General features: G+C 42.2%; 1 protein-coding gene across 1 annotated transcript in view; it reads left to right on the top strand.

Annotated features, from left to right (window-relative positions):
- Positions 1 to 19191, top strand: part of OTC (ornithine transcarbamylase) — a 34489-nt gene extending 15298 nt beyond the window's left edge. Inside the window, exons 3-10 of the mRNA XM_069945835.1 lie at positions 381 to 462; positions 2506 to 2593; positions 6085 to 6238; positions 7820 to 7942; positions 11420 to 11473; positions 11707 to 11856; positions 16539 to 16676; positions 19013 to 19191. Coding sequence (XP_069801936.1) covers positions 381 to 462; positions 2506 to 2593; positions 6085 to 6238; positions 7820 to 7942; positions 11420 to 11473; positions 11707 to 11856; positions 16539 to 16676; positions 19013 to 19072 — 849 coding nt within the window. The 3' untranslated portion in view covers positions 19073 to 19191. The remainder of the gene's footprint in view (positions 1 to 380; positions 463 to 2505; positions 2594 to 6084; positions 6239 to 7819; positions 7943 to 11419; positions 11474 to 11706; positions 11857 to 16538; positions 16677 to 19012) is intronic.
- Positions 19192 to 20481: the final 1290 nt, after the last annotated feature.

Below are 20481 nucleotides of genomic sequence, written 5' to 3' on the forward strand. Positions count from 1 at the left end.
GCATTATAGAGGTGTTGCGGGTTTCCCTAAGGTTGAGCAGGGAATGGACCCTGAATTATATTGATATCGATTTGTTAATATAATGGTTATTCTTTGTTGTATTATAGAGAGCAGCCATGTTACAGATGGGTCATCATCACTATACACACACCACTCTTAGGAAGTTACCATAGTTTACACAGGAACATGTGTTGTCAATAAATTTTGAAGCTTGGTCGAAAGATCAGTTGAGGATCGGGCCCCTCGCTGCATCGCTGCCACTTGTATATGGGCCCAATGAGCATTTCTAAAAGGCCCTTTAGTTTAGAAATGTTATAGCACAGATATGTTTATCCAGGTGTTCTCAGCCTGTTTTATCTCATTATTCTTTGTATTGCCAGTATCTGCCTTTACTGCAGGGTAAGTCTCTTGCAATGATATTTGAGAAGAGAAGCACAAGAACAAGACTTTCCACTGAAACAGGTAATGCAATCTTTTCCAGGCAGATGATAGATTATTTAAAGGCTATGTAAAGATTTTGCAACCATTTTTATGCTCTTATATATTTGAAATAAAATTTTAAAAAAGTTTAAAATGATCCTTGATTAAAAATAAAAAAAATTCTATTGCCCTGTGTTTGTGGTATTGGCACATAACTGCAGGATCAGACTACTTGTTTGTAGTCTGTAACTATGGCGATACATTGATCTGCATAGAAGTTGTAGAAATAAAACAGTCGGGTATTCTTTAAACTACAACTGTATTTGCAAAGTGCTGTTTTTATGTCCTGTAATGCCAGTTACTGGCTCATAATATAGTAGCTCCAGTGGCCGAGACTTTATGTTGCCATATTATCCAGTCCATGATACCAGGAACAATGTCCCATGTTGCATTGTAGCCTTTTGGTCAGAGCTCTAGAATGTACTTAAACATTCAAAGCTTCATACATCTTCTAAATGTAATAAATGTCTTTGTGAATTACATCAAAAGTTTACGTTGGGCCCTTCCAGAAAAAAATGAGCCAATGTGGCCCTTTGTCCAGAACAGGTTGTGACTCCCCTACTTTCTCAAGTTTTAGGGATTTTTCCCATATAGTGTATAGTAGCAGTTATTAAAGACTAATATAGAGGTCCTCGTCTTTGCTTCATGTATACTAGTTTTAGTTTATGTACCCAATATAATCACCTTTACAGTTCAATGAATTGAATATTAGAAACAAGTGACTACATTTGGTCGTAATAAGAATATATGTTCTGGAAATGGACTGAATGTAGTCACTAGTTAACCTTTTGACAGGTTGCCAAGTTATATCTACGACTAATTTAAAAAATGTGAACATAGTCATAACATTTCAAACTGAATGGGCTGGTTGGTGGTATTCTATGGTACATATAAGCATGAATTTTTGACATTATACTGACATATAGCTTGCTGATGGAACGCAGTATAAGTCCAGCCAAACCTGCATTTTTTCTGTATATGGAAAATAGCATCTTATCTCATCTTATCCCACTGACTGCAGCCACTGCAGATGAACTACTCTCTGCAGTGACAGCCTGCTCAGCCAATCACTGACCGAGACAGGACAGCCCAGTGGTCAGTGATTGGCTGAGCTGTCACTGCAGTCATAACGGAGCCAGTAGGAGGATGGATTGGTCAGCAGACAATCATTTTCCAACATGTTAAAAGACAATGATCAACCGACAAGTGAACGATTGCTCATTATCTGTATTATAAGGGGTGATTGGGCAGATAATCTCTCCATGTAATAGGTCCTTAAAGTGTCACTCTCACAACTTTCAAAATCTAAATAAACAGTAGATATGAAATAAAGCAAGTTTGCAATTTTTTTAAAATTATGATGAAACATATGGTGCTTCCTTTGTTTAGACTTTGTTTTCCAAAGAGTCTAAGTACAGGAAGTCCTGTGTTTCCCAGGTCAGAGAGAAGGCAGTCATTTGATTGACAGATGTTTTGAGCCAGGACACTCTACTGGCCCGGACTTCTTGGTGGGCATTTATGAAGCCTGCGCCACTGGCATACAACAGAGATCTGCCCCTTCTTCCTGGCATACGCCAACCGTATCCCCCGCTCGCCCGACGGGTGGGCAGCAGTGGGGCACGGTGAGGCGCAGAGTGGGCGTAGCCTCCTCCCACGCCAGATTTACCATGATTTACACTGGCGTAAATTGTGGCAGAAATCTACACCTGCGCAGGTCCGTCCGGATTTACTAAGAGGTGTGTGCCTCTCAGTGAACCTGGCAGAGCAATTGGGGGCAGGGCCCAATTTAAGACTGGATAGTCTTTATAAATGTCCCCCCATGTGTTAAGTCTATTTTTTTCAACCACACACTGTAGATTATATTCATACTTGTGTTTGTGGATGGAACTTATGATGCAATTCTTCTTAAGGTTTTAAGAACTTGCCAGATAAATGGACTCATAGCTGCATAAATTAGCACTTTTTTGTGCCACGTAATTTTCCCACTTTTAAAAATAATCTTACATTTCTATAATATTCTTATAGGGTTTGCTTTACTGGGAGGACATCCTTGTTTTCTCACCACACAGGATATTCACTTGGGAGTCAATGAAAGCCTGAAGGACACGGCAAGGTCTCTTTCATGTTGTCTGTTCCCTACAGATTTATCTGTTTGTAAGAGAGAAATGCAGTTTTGTATTAATCCAACCTACATCGCCAGAGTTTTGTCTATAAAGCTGTGATTCCAATTAAAAAAAATGTCAGAATAATAAAACAGCTTCCACCAGGAAAATCTACTTACTATACAAGATGTACTGCTTAATTATTCTCTGTAGCACAGATAACACCGCGACTACTAATAGGCGGTAATATAGTCACGACAAATATGTAGGCTTATTATAGCAAGTAGCAGTACAATCAGTTAGGTCTGTACCTCTTGTATTAGTGAATTCTGCATGGCCCAGCTGTTATATATAAGCCCATTTGGAGTTTTCGCACAGTTTTTCATTCACTTTTGGAAACTAAAGCCAGAATAGGATTCAGCAGCAAGAAATGTCAGCCCCCCTTCACATGTCCATGTCAGTTTTTAATGTCTGGAAATCCTGATCTAAAGGCTTAAGGAAATCATCAGTATTTCCTGACAGTGGTCACTATTTACTGTTAGGAAACCATCAGGAGTGCGTTTAGGAAGGGGGGGAGGCCTTCTACACACATTCGCCGCTATTTTTATAACCATGGAAATACTGATCAGGAAGCTTCAGGAAACCATCAGTATTCCCTGACTGTAAAAACTGAAGTTAAAAAAAAAAAAACCTGCTACAGAGATGCATTGCTCCGGTGTCTTCCTCTCCTCCCTTTCTGCTCTGCGAGCACACGAGTGACATCACAGTGCTGGGGGGTTCAAAGTGGCCTCTTGTGGCTGTGGGCTTAACACTGCCACTGATTAGAATAGTGATTGACAGGGCCGAGAGCCAATGGCTCCTTGCCCTATCAAACACAGTGCCACATTTAAATGTATGCACTCCTGATTGGAGACGCATATATTTAAAGGGCCAGACACAGCACATGCCCGGGGGCTGGCAAGCAGTGCATCTGGAATTCCGGACAGTTTCCAGATGCGCTTCTATCTAGACTAAGAAATTTGGATGGATTTTCCTGACATTTGCAAAGGGCCTTAAAGTGTCACTGTCGTGAAATTTATTTTTGCAGAAATCAATAGTCCAGGCAGTTTTAAGAAACTTTGTAATTGGGTTTATTAGCCGAAAAAATGCATTTTTATCATGAATAGGCAGTTTGAAGCTCTCCCCCCTGTCTTCATTGTTCTCCTATGGAGAGAGCTAAAGAAAAGACCAAAACCGGACAACAAAGAGGGAGGGGGGGACCTGGGAAAAATATATATATTAGGGATGGTCCGAACCTGCCGAGGTTCGGGTTCGGCTGAACCCGAACGCTCGGCATTGGATTCCCGCTGTCTGCCCGCTCCGTGCAGCGGGCGGATACAGCGGGAGGAACGCCTGGAAAACTGGGATACAGCCTATGGCCTAAAGTTGGATAAAGCCCTAAGGCTATGTGGAAAACATGGATATAGTCATTGGCTGTATCTATGTTTTCCAGACAACCTTAGAGCTTTTTCCAAGTTCAGCAGCCCCCACTAATCAAATGCCGAAAGTTCGGGTTCGGATGGACTCGAACCCGAACCCGGTTCGCTCATCTCTAGTAACCTAGAATCCTCAGTGGATTCTGCCAGCCCAACCAGCCTTAATTGATAGATCTGTCCGTATACCCAACAGGGAGACATCTCTAAATTAAGCAAAGTAGAGTGTGGAGAAGCCACTGGGACCCTCATGACTGATAGTGATAGTTTCCTTTAAATCCTTCCATTTTATTTCTCATTTCTTCTGGATCCATTTGCTGGAGTGGCTCTAAACAAAGAGTATTAGTATCTGTGTTACACCTGAAATTATACTTAGAAACCTTTGAAAAGGCTACAAAGTCTACATGTTACCACTTGGTGAATGTTACCATTGTCTCTGGGCTTTTCCAATTGCCGACATCCCCTTCTTTTCCAATTGCCCCCAACGTGTCCCCTTCGAGGGATGAAATATACAAAAATTAGAACGAAAAAATGAAATAGGTTTCTGCAGGAGATATAACTGGTGGTGGGACATTCATCCATCAGTTATTGAAGGTATATGGCCACCCGAGCACCATGCGTGCATGCTTGCTCAACACTATTATTTAGCAAAATGACTGTGTAAGACTGCAGAATGCAAGAGAGATACTAAAGGCGTTATTTCCAAACTAGTTCTGACCCCATTGATCATGAGAATGGAGGCTACTCATACGCCAAATGACTGGAACAGCAACAGGATGCTTGACAACCATTCTATTCGCTTGGGACTGTTAGGCATACAGTGCTTGGCTTCCTTCGGAGGTCCTGTAGTGATTGAATGAGTGAATGGCTGAATATGGGCACTGTTGCTCCATTCACATGTTGAACCCTGTTCCTGTGATCAGTGAGTGTTTCAGTTGTCAGAACCCCACCAATCAGATACCTACACTAATCCCATATGTAGTTGATACATTTTAAAGGAGAAGACCGGCGGATTATAAAATCGGCAGCTGTCAGGGGGGAAATTGATTACAACTACTAACTTACCTCTCTCTGCCCGCGGTGAACGGCGGGACCGGCGGGACCGGCCGCGGGACCCCTGCCAGGCTCCAGGATCTCTGATGCTGACACATCACGACCCGGCTTATAGACTGGCCGCTCAGCCAGACAGTGACTGGAGTGGGATGCCACTCCAGTCACTGATTGGCTGAGCGGCCAGTCCATCAGCTGGGACAGGCCTTTTCCCCCCGAGTCGTGACATCATCATATCTCAGGGGAAAATGCCTTCCGGCGGGGGTCCCAAGACTGGTCGCACTGCTTAACATAGGCATGGGAGAGGTAAGTTAGTGCCCTATTACACAGGACGATTATCGTGCGAAAAATCGTTATATCGTTCGAATTTAAACGATAATCGTTCTGTGTAATTGCCGGCAACAATCGAAAAATCATTTGTATGTTGGTGATCATTGATTTAGATCTAAACCTAAAACTATTGTTAATCGTTTGCTAATCATTCGCTAATCGTTCGCTGTAATTCCACATTCATTCGCCCAAGTTCCGCATTTGTTCACTAATCGTTCACTGTAATTGTTCATTGTTCATTGTTTTGCTGGGATCGAAGGGAGAACGATCATAGTAACGATCGCAATAACGATTGTAGTAATGATCGTAACTAACGACCATCATTCTGTGTAATATGTTAAAAGATTTCAGGTTAACGATAAACAATCACGTTTGCAATCGTTAATCGTTAAAAATCGTTCCATGTAATAGGACCCTTAGTACTTGTAATCAATTTCCCCCTTGCCCCTGCTGGCTGCAGGGTTTTATAAACCACCTGACTACTCCTTTAATTTTGGGATAACCTCATTAGGATGTCTGCATATAACCCACAAACCGAAAAGCAAGATAGATAAGATGGTAATTCGACAACATGATCATTGTGCAGTGTCCCTTTAATGAAACATGATTGATAAGTAATATATGTTTCTTACATATCATTTCTCTATTAGGGTCTTATCTGGCATGACAGATGCTGTTCTAGCTCGAGTTTATCACCAGTCAGACCTGGAACTGTTGGCTAAAGAAGCTTCAATTCCAATAGTGAACGGACTGTCTGACGACTACCACCCCATTCAGATTCTAGCTGACTATCTCACTATTCAGGTTAGTTGCAATGGCTGGTGCATAGCTGCTATCAACAAATAAATACTTCAGATGTGCCATGCGGGTATGAGGCAGACAATCCTGGGACTTCCCTTAGAATAGTTAGTACAATCGGCGTGGACGGCATAGAAATCAGGCTTCTGCTCAGTGGGAGTTATGTTGCAGTTCTCTCCGTTGCTAAGCAATTCCGTACTGTGACTAATAACCACGGCGAGCGCATCAATCCCTGCACGTCCTGTCCTATAGAAGATAGGTCCTCAAGAATGAAAAACATTGTTCATTACAACTGCATTTCATTTGGATGAATCAGTGGAAGAAGTTATATATTCATTTTAGCAGATGTTCTCTCTACCCTGTTTTTATATATATATAAATGTTTGAGTTATTCTCTATTCTTTTTTTTTTTTATTAAGCTGCTATATTTTATTACGGTAGGGATTAGTGACTCACCAAATACCAATACGTATTATGAAGCTCTTTTGTATGCCGGCTTTAGTTAAAAGGGCCTTCAGTCAGGCATGTCACTAGATTACTTTGGAGTCCAAGACCAGACACCCCAATGAAAGAAAAGACCACTGGCATTAAAAGAGAAGTCAGGCGAAAATTTTTATTAAAGTATTATATTGCCCCCCAAAAGTTATACAGATTACCAATATACACTTATTATGGGAAATGCTTATAAAGTGCTTTTTTCCCCGCACTTACTACTGGATCAAGGCTTCACTTCCTGGATAATATGGTGATGTCACTTCCTGGATAACATGGTGATGTCACTTCCTGGATAACAGGGTGATATCACGACCCGACTCCCAGAGCTGTGCGGGCTGTGGCTGCTGGAGAGGATGATGCCAGAGGGATCCTCAGTGTCCCTCCAGTGCCCTGTGTCCCTCAGTGTCCCCCTGCCATTATCCTCTCCAGCAGCCACAGCCCACACAGCTCTAGGAGTCGGGTCGTGACATCACCATGTTATCCAGTAAGTGACATCACCATGTTAGCCAGGAAGTGAAGCCTTGATGCAGTAGTAAGTGCAGGGAAAAAAACACTTTATAAGCATTTCCCGTAATAAGTGTATATTGGGGATTTGTATAACTTTTGGGGGGCAATACAATACTTTAATTAAAATTTTAGCCTGACTTCTCATTTAAGGCTTGCACACACACAGTTACCTATCATTTTAAAAGTGCCATCTTGGAAATTACATATCTGAATAGCCCTATAAGTAATGGGTCTAGAAATTGGCAGCCATCTTGAAAGCCGCCATATTGGATCAAGGGAAAGTTGGGAAGGCTGTCATGTAGCATATCAAAGAAGACCAGAATTGTCCCAGGAATCAATTGCTGCAGTCAGATTTGCAATTCCGCTGCAGCTCTGTGTTCAGTACCAATGGCAACACATTGAACACATGCATCACAGGGAATGTTCTTGGTTATCATTGCAACTTTCTGTTAATAACTTAGCTGGAATGTTGGCACATATCTGCCTTTCATTGTCTTTAGTTGCCATCTGCTGTATTATGGAAAGAGACTTTGTAGTAAAATGTTCTATAGTGATAAGTGATTTCTCTAATGATCTTCTACACAGGAACATTATGGCTACCTCAAAGGGCTTACTGTCTCCTGGATTGGTGATGGAAATAATGTTCTACATTCAATCATGCTGAGTGCTGCTAAATTTGGAATGAATTTGCATATTGCAACCCCAAAGGTAAATATATATTTTTTTTATGGAAATACCAGTAAAATATATCCTAGTTAGTATCCACTAGCTTGGGTCACTCATGCTCTATTCAACTACAGTCTCCTGATCTGTCCCATTAGTACTGGCAGATGGTTTTCACTTCATATGTAAGCAAGGGGGGATGTGGGAAAGTGTCTGCACTGTTGCATCACAACAGCAGGGTCATAGTTTAGAGAGGAAACCAGGCAGTAATCAGATGCATAGGGAATTAAGATAATACAGTGTGTTAGCTTCTTTACGAAAAACAGCACGTTTGATGTTTGTCCTCCCTTACACAAAGAACAACCCAATTATGCTCCCCATACAACTCCATTCAGAACATATGGATCCTTGGCCAAACATTTATGTATTGAGGGTTCTGGAGAGATAGTGGTCACCAGTTGATAGCTATCTCATGTTTATACCTTTCAGTTAAAGTGTCACTGTCGTTCCAAAAAACTTTTGACATGTCATAGAGACCTACAATAAAAGCAAAAAGTGCAAAACGTGCAACCTGCAGGTGCAAGAGCGTTCTGTATATACTCCCCCTGGAGTATATACGAGAAAAACCTGCTTTATAGAGATTAAAAAATAAGGATCTTAGCAAACCATTTGATCAGAGTGCACCATGTCACCACGTTATGGCAGCCTCAGACATGTGGTCCTACTCTAGCATTCTTACACTAGCAATGGTCTCTCCTGGGCTAACAATAAGCCTACAAACTGGACAGATAGGATCCAATACAGTGGTGACCTGGATTACAAGCATAATTTGTTCCAGGACTGCGCTTGTAATCCAAATCTACTCTTAAATTAAAGCAAAATTTTCCCATAAGAATCATTGATATGCAGACAATTTGTTCCACACCAATAATATTTTTTTTATTCTGAATAACATGTAGGACAGATGAAACAACAATGAGAAACAGCAGAATATGTTATATTATAAGTTACGGTACAGTATAGCAATCAGCACGTGGAGTATAATGTATAGTAAGTGCATAAACTTGGAAAACAGCAGCAGTTTGTAGATACAGGATGGAACTGCAGATCCCCATAATGCAGTAGTGTCGTACAATAGGCTAGAATAGAGAAGCAGGGCTGCTGTCAGAGGACTGTGTGGTCACATGGCAGCAATGGAGAAGGGAAGTGTGTTCAGCATGGACCAATCAGGAAGTGAGAATCACAGAGCTGTGCAGGAGGACAGTAACAGAAACTTTATATACAGCAGTTTGAATGGCTGAATGTAAGTGCAGGCGGATTATAGCAGCAGTGTGCATAGCTGAGTGTAAATGCAGGCACATTAAAGCAGCAGTGTGTATAGCTGAGCGTGAGTGCAGGCACATTATAGCAGGAATGGAGAGGATGGGAAACACAAGGGATGACAGTGACTGCAGGGAGCATAATGAATGAGCCAGGCAGATGTGGGCACATACATGCAGCGCTCTCTGTCCAGGGAGAGAGGGGTTACAGCTATGGAGAGATTACCTCCACAGACCTGTCCCCTGATGTAAGCCCCAGCCTGAAGTGGATCTGCTATGATTTGGAAGGTGAGGGAGACTTCCTGGGTCAGAGTACAGCGCTGTGAACCACCCTGTGCAGGCCGTGCCCCATCCCCCACTCCTGCACCCGCTCAGTACAGGGAGCTCTTAAACCAAAGCAGTGCTCCTAAACCAAGTTACAAATTTGAAAAACTGTGAACTCTTCTTGAAAAACGCTCTCAATCCAAGTTACTTTTAAACCATGGTACCACTGTAATCTCTATTTATAGCACCCACCTGACATGGATGAAGTGCAAGCAAACAGGGGTGGCCACCAGGACCGGATTAAAGGGAGGGCACCAGGGGCACATGCCTCGGGGGCCTCCACCCCTAGTGGGCCTCCACCAGCTGGAACCCGGAAGTGGTGACCAGGAGCCAGTCCTGTGCTAAAAGCATTTGAAAATCCCACCTGGACACAGCACTACACGCTGTCCAGGGAGGAAGGGAAGTGTAGGGTTAATCCTTTGTATACCTCTCCTGCCCAGGGTGCTCAGACTCCCCCCTGGTGAGCTGTGAATGGATTCTTCCTGTCTTGGTCCTGTCTCCTGCCGACGACCTCACTCCCCCCTCCCCAGCCTTACTGAGGAGAGGACAGCACAAGACCTAAGCAGGGAAACCTGATCTCTCCAGCAGGGATGTGACATCATGGTGCCTGCTGGAGGATCTGTCACAGCGGCTGACAGGCTGAAGGAAACAGTACAGAGCCAGAAGAGAGAAGACCTGTCTTCTGATATTAGTCTTTCCTTTATAAGCTGTTAGTCTTCAAAAATCTGTCAGATAAATCTCTGTGTAAAGTCCCCTTGGCCAGCCAAGCTCAGCAGCATAATGTCCCTAACCTATTGCTGTTTAAATTTTTTTTAAAGGTTTGGAGGTTAGATGACTACCCCCACCATGCATTAAAATATAATGGATGTTGGGGGTTGTAATTGATTTGTCATGTTAACCTGAATGTGTGACCAGGCCAACTCCCCTGCTCTTGTGGTCCAGTATAACTTGTGACTAGTGTAGGTACAACTGCAACTGCATATGCTAGCTGTAGTGGTTAACACGGTGGGCAAGAGCGCACAGAGTGCTAAAAGACTGTGTTCTCGCATTGCATTACGTGAGAACACACCTCGATACTCACCTCTAGCCTGTTCTGTCTCTAGGGCCTGGCATCCTCCTCTGGATTGCAGCCTCCAGTGACCATCACATGCAGAACAGAGGAGGATGCTGAGCCATACAGCCAGGAGTGAAAAGGGTGGTTGCTAAGTCCTCTACAGTAAGTAGCCACCTGTATAGATCACTGTATGGTTTATCTTTGGGGGGAAAAAGTAGGGGGCCCCCAACAAAATTGTCACCCAGGGCCTCCACCCAACTTAATCTGGCCCTGGTGGCCACACACACCCATATACAACAGAAAAAAATAAAAATTGGCAGCACTGCAATGCCTCTGTTCATACTGTAGGTTGCACGCCGCATGTGGCTGAAGAACAGACAAAAAAAATGCAACACCTGTAGGTTGCTGTTGCACTTTTTGTTTTTTGTCTGTACTTCAGCCACATGCGGTGTGCAATCTACAATGTGAAGAGAGGCATTGCAGTGCTGCTAATTTCTGGGGGGGGGGGGGGGGTTGTTATAGAGACATGTCAAAAGTTTTGATTGTTCTGGGTCTGAGTGTTTAGACCTGTACAGATCGGGAGAACGAGTGGAGAGTGGACGTGCTGCAGCACATCATTTCTCGCGATCGGTACGGGTCATGACCTGGACTCATCAAAACTTTTGACATGTCTCTATGACATGTCAAAAGTTTTTTTGTAACGACAGTGACACTTTAACTAATCCTCCTTTTACAATATGGTACTACTATCCAGAGATATGAATTGGGTTAAAAGAGGCCCAATTACAGAATACGTTAATCATCCCTACTTTCTATTCTTTTTAGGGGTATGAACCCAACTCTTCAATCATTGCAGCTGCTAAGCAATTTTCAAAAGAGGTAACTATATTCTTTAATCACATAGTATTTGGTATCTTACACAACACTATGATGCTGACAGCACCGACAAAGGAGACTGGTACATGAGTTCAAGATCTCTACATGGGTCCCACTTCATTATTTTATTACATGTACTCAAGAATCATATCATCAAGAGTCTTCCAGAACTTACCGCTATGTTCATTTGTAGCCATTAAATATCCATGATGTGTGCATATATTTCCGTCTCCTAGTCTGGAACCAAGCTGCTTATGACAAATGATCCGCTACAAGCTGCCAGTGGAGCCAATGTGTTGGTTACAGACACGTGGGTGAGCATGGGACAAGAAGAGGAGAAGAAGAGACGTCTGCAGGATTTCAAAGGTTACCAGATTACAATGCAGGTACATGATGGATGGTGTCGGTATTTGTGTGACAAAATGTATACATTTCATTCTGTAAAGAAAGGGAAAGAACAGATTCTGGCAGTACACATGTCACTCCTCCGCCACAGGTAATTTGTGAGTAAGGCTTGCCACCCTTTGCGATACACATTAGCTTATATAAATCAAAGCACTAAACCTAAAACCCAAAACTAACAAAGAGCTCATATATCTCTAGAAACAGACATTAGAAAGGTAAAGTAGGAAGAGTGCAGTCAGTATCTTCATCTCCCAATGGCAGCTGACAGTAAGCGTACTATTACACAGACCGATGAAGGCCTGATCAATATTGTAAATGAACGCTGATCTGCTAGATCGCCGCTCGTTTACTGGGCCTATTATTCAGCCCAATAATCGTTTTGCCAGTGCTGCACAAACATCGTTAGCAATGTCCGTGCAGCCCTTGCCCAAACAGTTAATACATTACCTGTCCAGATGCCTGGTCTTCTCCTGCTCCCTGCATGTTTCCCAGTCCTGCGGCTGCAGCTTCACAGCGGCCTGTCTGAACTGAAAGGTCGCTCAGCCAATCACTGGCTGGGACACATGCAGAGTGCAGGAGAAGACCAGGAGCGTGGAGAGGTAATGTATTAACTGTTTGTTTAATCGTCGACCGCACATCGCTATTACATGTAGCGATAAGGGTTCTGTGGCCAATAATTTTAGGTCTGGAACTAAAGAAATGATCAGCCGATTATCGTTTCATCGACTGATCGTTGTCTATATTACATGGAACGATAATTAGAGATGAGCGGATTTCCCGAAGTTTGGGTTCCTATGAACCTGAACTATCGGCATCTGACTCCCGCTGTCTGCTGGCTCCGTGCAGCGGGTGGATACAGCGTAAGGAACGCCTAGAAAACTGGGATACAGCCTATGCCAATGGCAGTCAGATGCCGATAGTTCAGCTTCATACAAACCCGAACTTCGGGAAATCTGCTCGTCTCTAACGATAATCTGCTGATTCAACCGATTATTGCTCCGTGTAATAAAGCCCTAAGACACAGTTTATAGTTGTCTTCCATTGTATTATTTGTTGACTGCTGAAATCAGAACATAGTTTTTTTTTCTTATATATAGTAATATTTTTTTATTTCAATGAAAAAAGAGTCAACTACAAAACAAGAGACTATACTGCATATACTAGATAACTATTTAGGGCAGAGAAGTAAATGGTATCACCTCCTAATATCTTACAAGGTAATATCTATCTAATTTTAAGGATCAGTTTCAGCCTACATGTATTTATATAATAAGACAATATTAGTTTATTACATAAATGATTGATCATAAACAGCTGAATCTCTCTGCAGCCTACGATCCGCGTCCCCTTCCCTGCTTCCCTCCTTATGAATATTGAGGCAGCCCTCTGCAGTGACATCCCAGCAGCGCTCATCACTGCACAGTTTCAGATTAATATTTATGAGGAGGGGTGGGCTTAATCAGTGTACCAGGTAGTCCCACCCCCTGTGTACCAAACCGCCTTATTTGCATATTGACATAAAATTTTTTTAAAAGCAAGTAAGGATAAGGGTAAGAAAATTACTTTCATCCTTAAGGTTCTGTGCGTTGTTTCTATGGAAACATAACAGCAGGTTAGAGTAATTCTGTAACTCTTCGGTTAGTTTCCCTTTAATTCACATCAGCCTTTTAATTCTTTTATTCATAATAAAGGAGAAGTCAGAAGAAAAGAAAAAAATACAATGCAGACAGGGGGTGCAGGAACAAAATAAAGAAGGTATTCTTACCCACCCCCATGCCCCGTCAGCGTTGCCTCACAACTTCGCTCTCACCCTCCGGTCTCCATTTTCTCCCGTGTTCTGGTGTCATCACAACCCTGAAGGAAGTCACTGGCAGGCTAAGCCTGACATTGTAGGAGCAGGAGCTGCAGGAGGCTGGCAGGGGTAATGTGGCATTGCGGAGGGCACGGGGACAGGTAAGTATACCTTCTTTATTCTGTATTTAAAAAAGCACTTTTTGTGTTAAAGTATCAGAAATTAACAAATTATTAAACTAGTAGTATCAATATTGTTACACAAAGACACAGATTTACCAATCCAAAACCAAAACTGTCTGCCCATAACAGTTGATCACAGTTCAGATTTTTACTAGAGCCTGTTAACATATAAAACCATACATGTGGGAGCCCATAATCAATAGGTGACGGGTAGTGATGGGTGAACTTGCCGAACGTTCTGCATTGGACTCCTGGTAGCTTGAGAACTTGGATACAGCCCTAGGGCTGCCAAGAAAACATGGATACAGCCATTTTCAGGACTCCTTCAGGCCTAGGACTGCATCTAACTTTTTCAGGTGGCGGGAATCAAATGCTGAGAGTCTGGGTTTGGATGAACCCACACATTGGCCAAGTTCACTCATCAGTAGTCATGAGTCCCGACTCCTTGATTCTTCTTCACTGCACGATCATGGTGAGAAGTAGCTGGGATAGAGCAGTGGGTGAGCACAACACTTGGCTGTGTCTTCCTTCTTCTTGTGATTACTATTGTACTGCTGAACACCTAGATAAGGTAGAATGGCAACCCTAAACACACAGATAAGTCTTTGTGAAGCTTCCCTAACACTTCCCAGTTTCTGTTTCTGGTAGAGGAGCCTGTACTTTATCAATTTCTGAAGACTGTAATGATCTATGACATTTCCCTGTCAATTCGGTTTCATTCATTTCACCTGCCATAGAGCACACACAGTCCACTGTACTGTCTAAACAGACAAGACAGGATGGATATGAGTGTCTAAAAGATGAATGCCCCTGGGAAAGTTTATAGAAATAGAACATAAATAGCTATAATATCTGAACAGAAGAAATTGTTATTTTTCCCTTTTGCATAGTTATATCTCATCAATGAAAGTAAGATTCACAATAAAAGGTAAGTTCTGGAAAGGGAAGAGTTTGGCAATTGACCAAAGAAAACCTGGGCCATAGGAAAACGACCAATTGTTTAAATTGGCGCTATATGTGTCGGTAATACTAGAGGGTGCGAGGGGCCCTCCAGGGCAAAATTGCCACATTCACCTGTTCAGTGGCAAAGCAGTGGACCAGGAAATATGGCGGCAATTCTTGGTGCAAACTTGTCTCGGAGATGGAGCCCATAAGAAGTTCCAGCCCTCTTTATTAGGTCCAAAACACATCTCCTGAGAAGAGGGGAAGAACCTTTTAAAAACACACTGTCCTTTGTGTAAGCAATAAAATATAGCCTTAGATTAATACTTGTGCTGTATACTGTATGTCTACCTGAGAATCATAGGCTCCACCTGAGACAAGTTTGCTCCAATAATTCCACCATTTTCCTGGCTTATGCTGCGTTTACACGGAACGATTATCTGGCAAATTTGCACGATAACGATCGAATTCGAGTGATAATCGTATGTGTAAACGCAGCAAACGATCAAACGACAAATGAGAAATCGTTCATTTTGATCTTACAACATGTTCTAAAATCGTCGTTCGTAAAAAATTTGCATATCGTTCCGTGTAAACAGTCGTTCACCGATTTTTCCTATGTGCGAGATAGGCTTAAGCGATCACAAAAAGAATTTTTTGTACGATATATCGTACCGTCTAAATGCTGATCATTATGGGGAAAAAAAATCGTTACTCCGACATCGTTAATCGTACGATCGGGCCAATTATCGTTTCGTGTAAACGCAGCATAAGGCAAGTCCCCACAGCATCATCCACAGCAACTGTTTAAATTGAATTTTTATGTTAAACATATTAAAAATAGATGTGGCGTAGAACATTATTTTCATATTCCATTTCATTTGTCTATAGGGTTATCACCTTGGCCACTAAGCCTAATAATAAGCTGTTTTGTAGAGATCACTTCTCCATCCTCCGGTTATTATCACAGGCAGGGTTACAATGAAAGGTGACACCTCTATTATGCAGATTCAATGCATAAAACTCTGAGGTTGAAAAACTAATTCAATACACATGAATTCTGCGGCTTCTGCAAGGATTTCTATTCAGATAGATGGAAAAGCTGCTCCCATAGACGACAATGAGTCATCTCTAGACAACAGACTTCTATGCCCACGGGGCTGGTATAGTACTTGTAACAATGAAAAAGAGAATATGGTATTACTTAATTCTCTGTATACCTATGGGATAGGTGATAAATTGCAACTTTGCTCCACAGTCTATTTGGATATGTTTGTAAACTGTAGATCTGGTGTGAATGTTCTGCAACTTACAGATCTGCAGCACATCCGCAGTGTGTGAACTGGTCCTTTTACTAGTTTATCACATGTTGATTGGAGGATGCAAACTCTCCACCATATACTATTGGCTACAATGGGACCCCTACAGCTACAGCTGCCCCATATCTGTAGTAATAGTGACAGCGCTGGCTCTTGCTGTCTTCTAGGGAATCTGAACCAGGCCCCAAAGAGCTTTGAGGTTGGAAACAACGTACCAGTAGCTCTTATGGTTCTCAGCCACCACTATCCCCACAGTCAGGATTACATGTGGGCAGGAGACATTATTTCGGAACATCTCAAGGAACAATCATGATAAAGATATTCTGATCAATGCCTGTTAGTGGCTGAAATGAACATTTTATTTACAATGAAACGATATAATGAACTGACTATATTGTACTACTTTTATATTCCATTTTATTTTATAGACTGCAAAACTAGCAGCACCCAACTGGACATTCCTTCACTGTCTACCAAGAAAACCTGAAGAGGTGGATGATGAGGTTTTCTATTCTTCTAAATCCCTAGTTTTCCAAGAAGCTGAAAATAGAAAGTGGACAATTATGGTATGAGAACAATGTTTAAGGAATAAAAATTATTCAGTCTTTCATACCTATAGTTTTAAAATCATCTCATACTAGGGAGTTTGATCCATAAACTTTAGAAACAGTATGAATTCAATGTCAGGATTAGGGGACTGGAGGAGATGAGACAGGTGATGCCCTAGCACTGACACCTGCCCCGCTGTCCCTGCCCGATTACCTCAACTGCTCTAAACGGCAGCAGATAACTCGTTGACAGTCCCTGTCCTGCAAAGGTGTGACACAAAAAGTGGACAAGACAAACACAATAATACGTGGTCAGGAATCCTAGTCAGCAACAACCGGTCAGCACAGTACAAAAACGTAGTCAAGAGAATGGTCAAAACGCCAAAGTCCTATGAAGGCTGGAGTCTTGGCCCCAGGGTGTAATTGAGGCAGAGACTTCAGCTCCCCTAACCAGAGCTGACTGGCAGTGCCGGCCGCCAGTCAGCATTAAAGCCCCAGTCGCTGCAATAACCAGCCATCAGCCGTCAGGGAGGGGCAATAACCAGCCGTCAGACGCCTGCAGTACAGGGAGCGGCGTGCGCTGGCCGACTCCTGACATTGAAATCTTCTGCATTTCCATGTTACTGTTTGGCTGCTTTTGATCTAAAAACTCAGTATAGATTAATCCATCTCTTAGTCCTCCTCCCCTTCACGATCCATGATGTACAGTTATGGCAAGGCCCAAGTGAGGAAGTATGAGTCCAAGTGAGGGCTTGGAAGATGGGCCCACATTATACCTGGAGGGTGCTGGCTGCCATCTGCAGGTCACACTGATGCCTGTCATTTACCTATAAAGATGTCACAGTGGGCCAATTGACAAGATCAGCACCCCTGTGATGTAATCCTGCCATGACTGATCTGCTGATAGAGTCTGCCACAGAAGAACACATATCTACAAAAAATGTAAAAAAAAAAAAATTATATATATATATATATATATATATATATATATATATATATATATAAACCCTCTCCTATTAAAAATTCTAATTACCCCCCTTTTCCTATTTTCCAAACAAAAAATACATATTTGGTATTTCCAGGTACAGAATATTTTGGACTATTAGGCCATGTTCACACAACGTTTGTTTTGTGTAAATCACGGTCGTTGTTGCAATTTGCAACAACGGCCGTGATTTTCACAAAACATACGTTGTATTGTGAATGAATGGAATCCCGGCCGGAGTGTATACACATAGTATATGCTCCAGCCGTGATCCCATCTGGCTGCACGAAAAACTGACATGTCAGTTTTCTGCGGCCGCTATTCATTGAATAGCAGCCGCAGAGAACCTGCAGCACACTCCATTGTGTGCAGCGGGGAATTCAGATGCGGGCGCACACAGGTACACCCGCATCCGAATTTATCAAAAATTAAGATCATCCGGCCATTACGGCCAGTTCACAGAATGGCCGGTGTTATACAAAGTGTGAACATGGCTTTAAATTGTAACATTCCTGATTCTGCAAGGTCAATGGTGTAAATGCAAAAAAAAAAAGCAAACTCTAAAATTAAAAAATTTTGGTGAAAAAGTCATATTTGCACACATTTGGTACTACAGATCATGGCACAAAAAATAAATCTTCGCACATCTCCATAGGTGGAAAAGTAAAAAAGTTAAAGGGCTTAGAACATTTTTTTTTTCTTCAAACTAAAGTTTTTTTTTTTTCTTTTTTTTTTTTTTAAATAGTAAAACAAAAAACTACTCAGGTTTGGTATGGTTGGACTTGTACTGACTTGAGGAATAAACTTACCGATTTCATGTCAATTTTTAGGGCAAACAATGAAGATGATAAAATACAGAGGAGACATCCGATTAAATCAGCAGATCTGTTGCAGATATTTTTGTGACTGTCTCATTCATCTGAATGGGGTTATCAAAATGACTCCTATTCAGTGAATGGGACATATTTTCTGCTATTCATCCTGAATATACCTCAGGGAGTGAATGTATAGCATATAGAGATGAGCGAACCTCGAGCATGCTCGAGTTCACCCTAACCCGAATGTTCGGCATTTGATTAGCGGGGGCTGCTGAACTTGGATAAAGCTCTAAGGTTGTCTGGAAAACATAGATACAGCCAATGACTATATCCATGTTTTCCACATAGCCTTAGGGCTTTATCCAACTTCAGCAGCCACCGCTAATCAAATGGCGAGCCATCGGGTTCGGATGGACGCGAGCATGCTGGAGGTTCGCTCATCCCTAATAAAATACTCTTATAAAACTCTTTGAGTGCCTGAGACTGGTCTTTTTGATGCCATTTGTACCTAATCCCAGTATTTTCGTGTAATAATTACTTTTGTTCCGCAGGGTGTGATGGTCTCTTTGCTGACTGATTACTCACCACAGATGCCAAGACCTACATTCTAGGTGCCAGAACAGTTCAGCAGGATGGTAGCCGATTCTCAAGAATAAGCCCCGACTGGAAGCTTCAATGCAAATTAATAATTGTCATTTAATTAAAAAAAAAATCTTATGGTGGAAAATAACATTATTGGTGCTCCATATTTTAGTAGAATTTCTGATATTTGCTCACAAATTTATACTGGTGGGCTGTCCACGTGGTCTTTCTACCTAAGGGTACCTTAATACGTACCATATACTGATTACCATTAAAGCCTATGACATTCCATTCTCGTAGTGGAGAGAACATTGGGCATTAGGAAAGTGCGAACAGGTAAGAATGTCTGTTTTATTGTGTTTTAACATCACGGCAGCAAAATATCTGCACAATGGAGTGTCAGAGGCTTTAATAGTAATCATATTGTGGCAGATTTCACTGCGAGAAACTCCCAGCGTGGAATCCGCTGCTATACAGTACATGTGAAATACCCTAAAGAGGTATTCTCATCTGCCAAACTTACCCTTCTTCATTCGTCCGGTCTGCTTTCACTTTCTGCTTTCACTTGCTGCTTAAGGTGGAGGGCAGGCACCTGCACTCTACTGTTCTGTGTTGAGCTCTACTATGCCTGTTCTGACAGCTCCATGGGTCTGGATTACTGCAGATAAGGTGGCCGGGCAGGGAAGCCAGTACACGTCTTTTTACTGTTATGTGTGTCCCAAGATCCTGACCACTGCTCTCTTCTGAGCAATAAGGGAATGAGTCTTCAGCATGGCCACTGCTCCTAAAACAGAGGTGGTCGGGAACCTAGACAATGAGCTGTAAACATGACAGACAGCTCAGAGTGCCTAGCCTGGAGACACATAAAAAGGTAAATAGAACCAATTGCAAAGTTTCTTAAATTTTAATTAACTACTGTACCTAAGGTTATAGCTTGGGTGTTACAGTATCTTGGAGTTCATGTGGACAGTGCTCCAATTGCTCTATATAAAAACTACATCCAAAAAACACAAACCAAATTATTGCTGGCTTGTGTAATTGGTAATTCCCCCCTTCCCTCCTGAACTAATAAAGCGCTGGCACCAATGCTTAGACTCTGCCAATGTCACCTACTGGAGACCCGCACAACACTAAGAACTTTGTATAAGAACTACCCATAAAAAAGTGAAGAACCAACATCCCTAAGGTATGTTTACATGGGCAAAAGATGACTTTCTTTAAACTGTAGGCTGGCCCTGAAGCTCCCATTGCCTTTAATAGGAGCTGTGGCGCTGAACTGTGATTAAATGACTACGGTCAATGGAAGCACGGTTTTGGGCAGTGCTATAAGCTGTTTTGGATGTGGAAAATCAGTGCATTTTCTGTGTACAAAATAATGTGTCTCTTGTCTGTGTGAACATACCCTTTGAGTCTTTTGAACAGCATAATCATCACTGAG

Source organism: Dendropsophus ebraccatus, chromosome 11 (assembly GCF_027789765.1).
Source record: "Dendropsophus ebraccatus isolate aDenEbr1 chromosome 11, aDenEbr1.pat, whole genome shotgun sequence".
Classification (NCBI taxonomy): domain Eukaryota; kingdom Metazoa; phylum Chordata; class Amphibia; order Anura; family Hylidae; genus Dendropsophus; species Dendropsophus ebraccatus.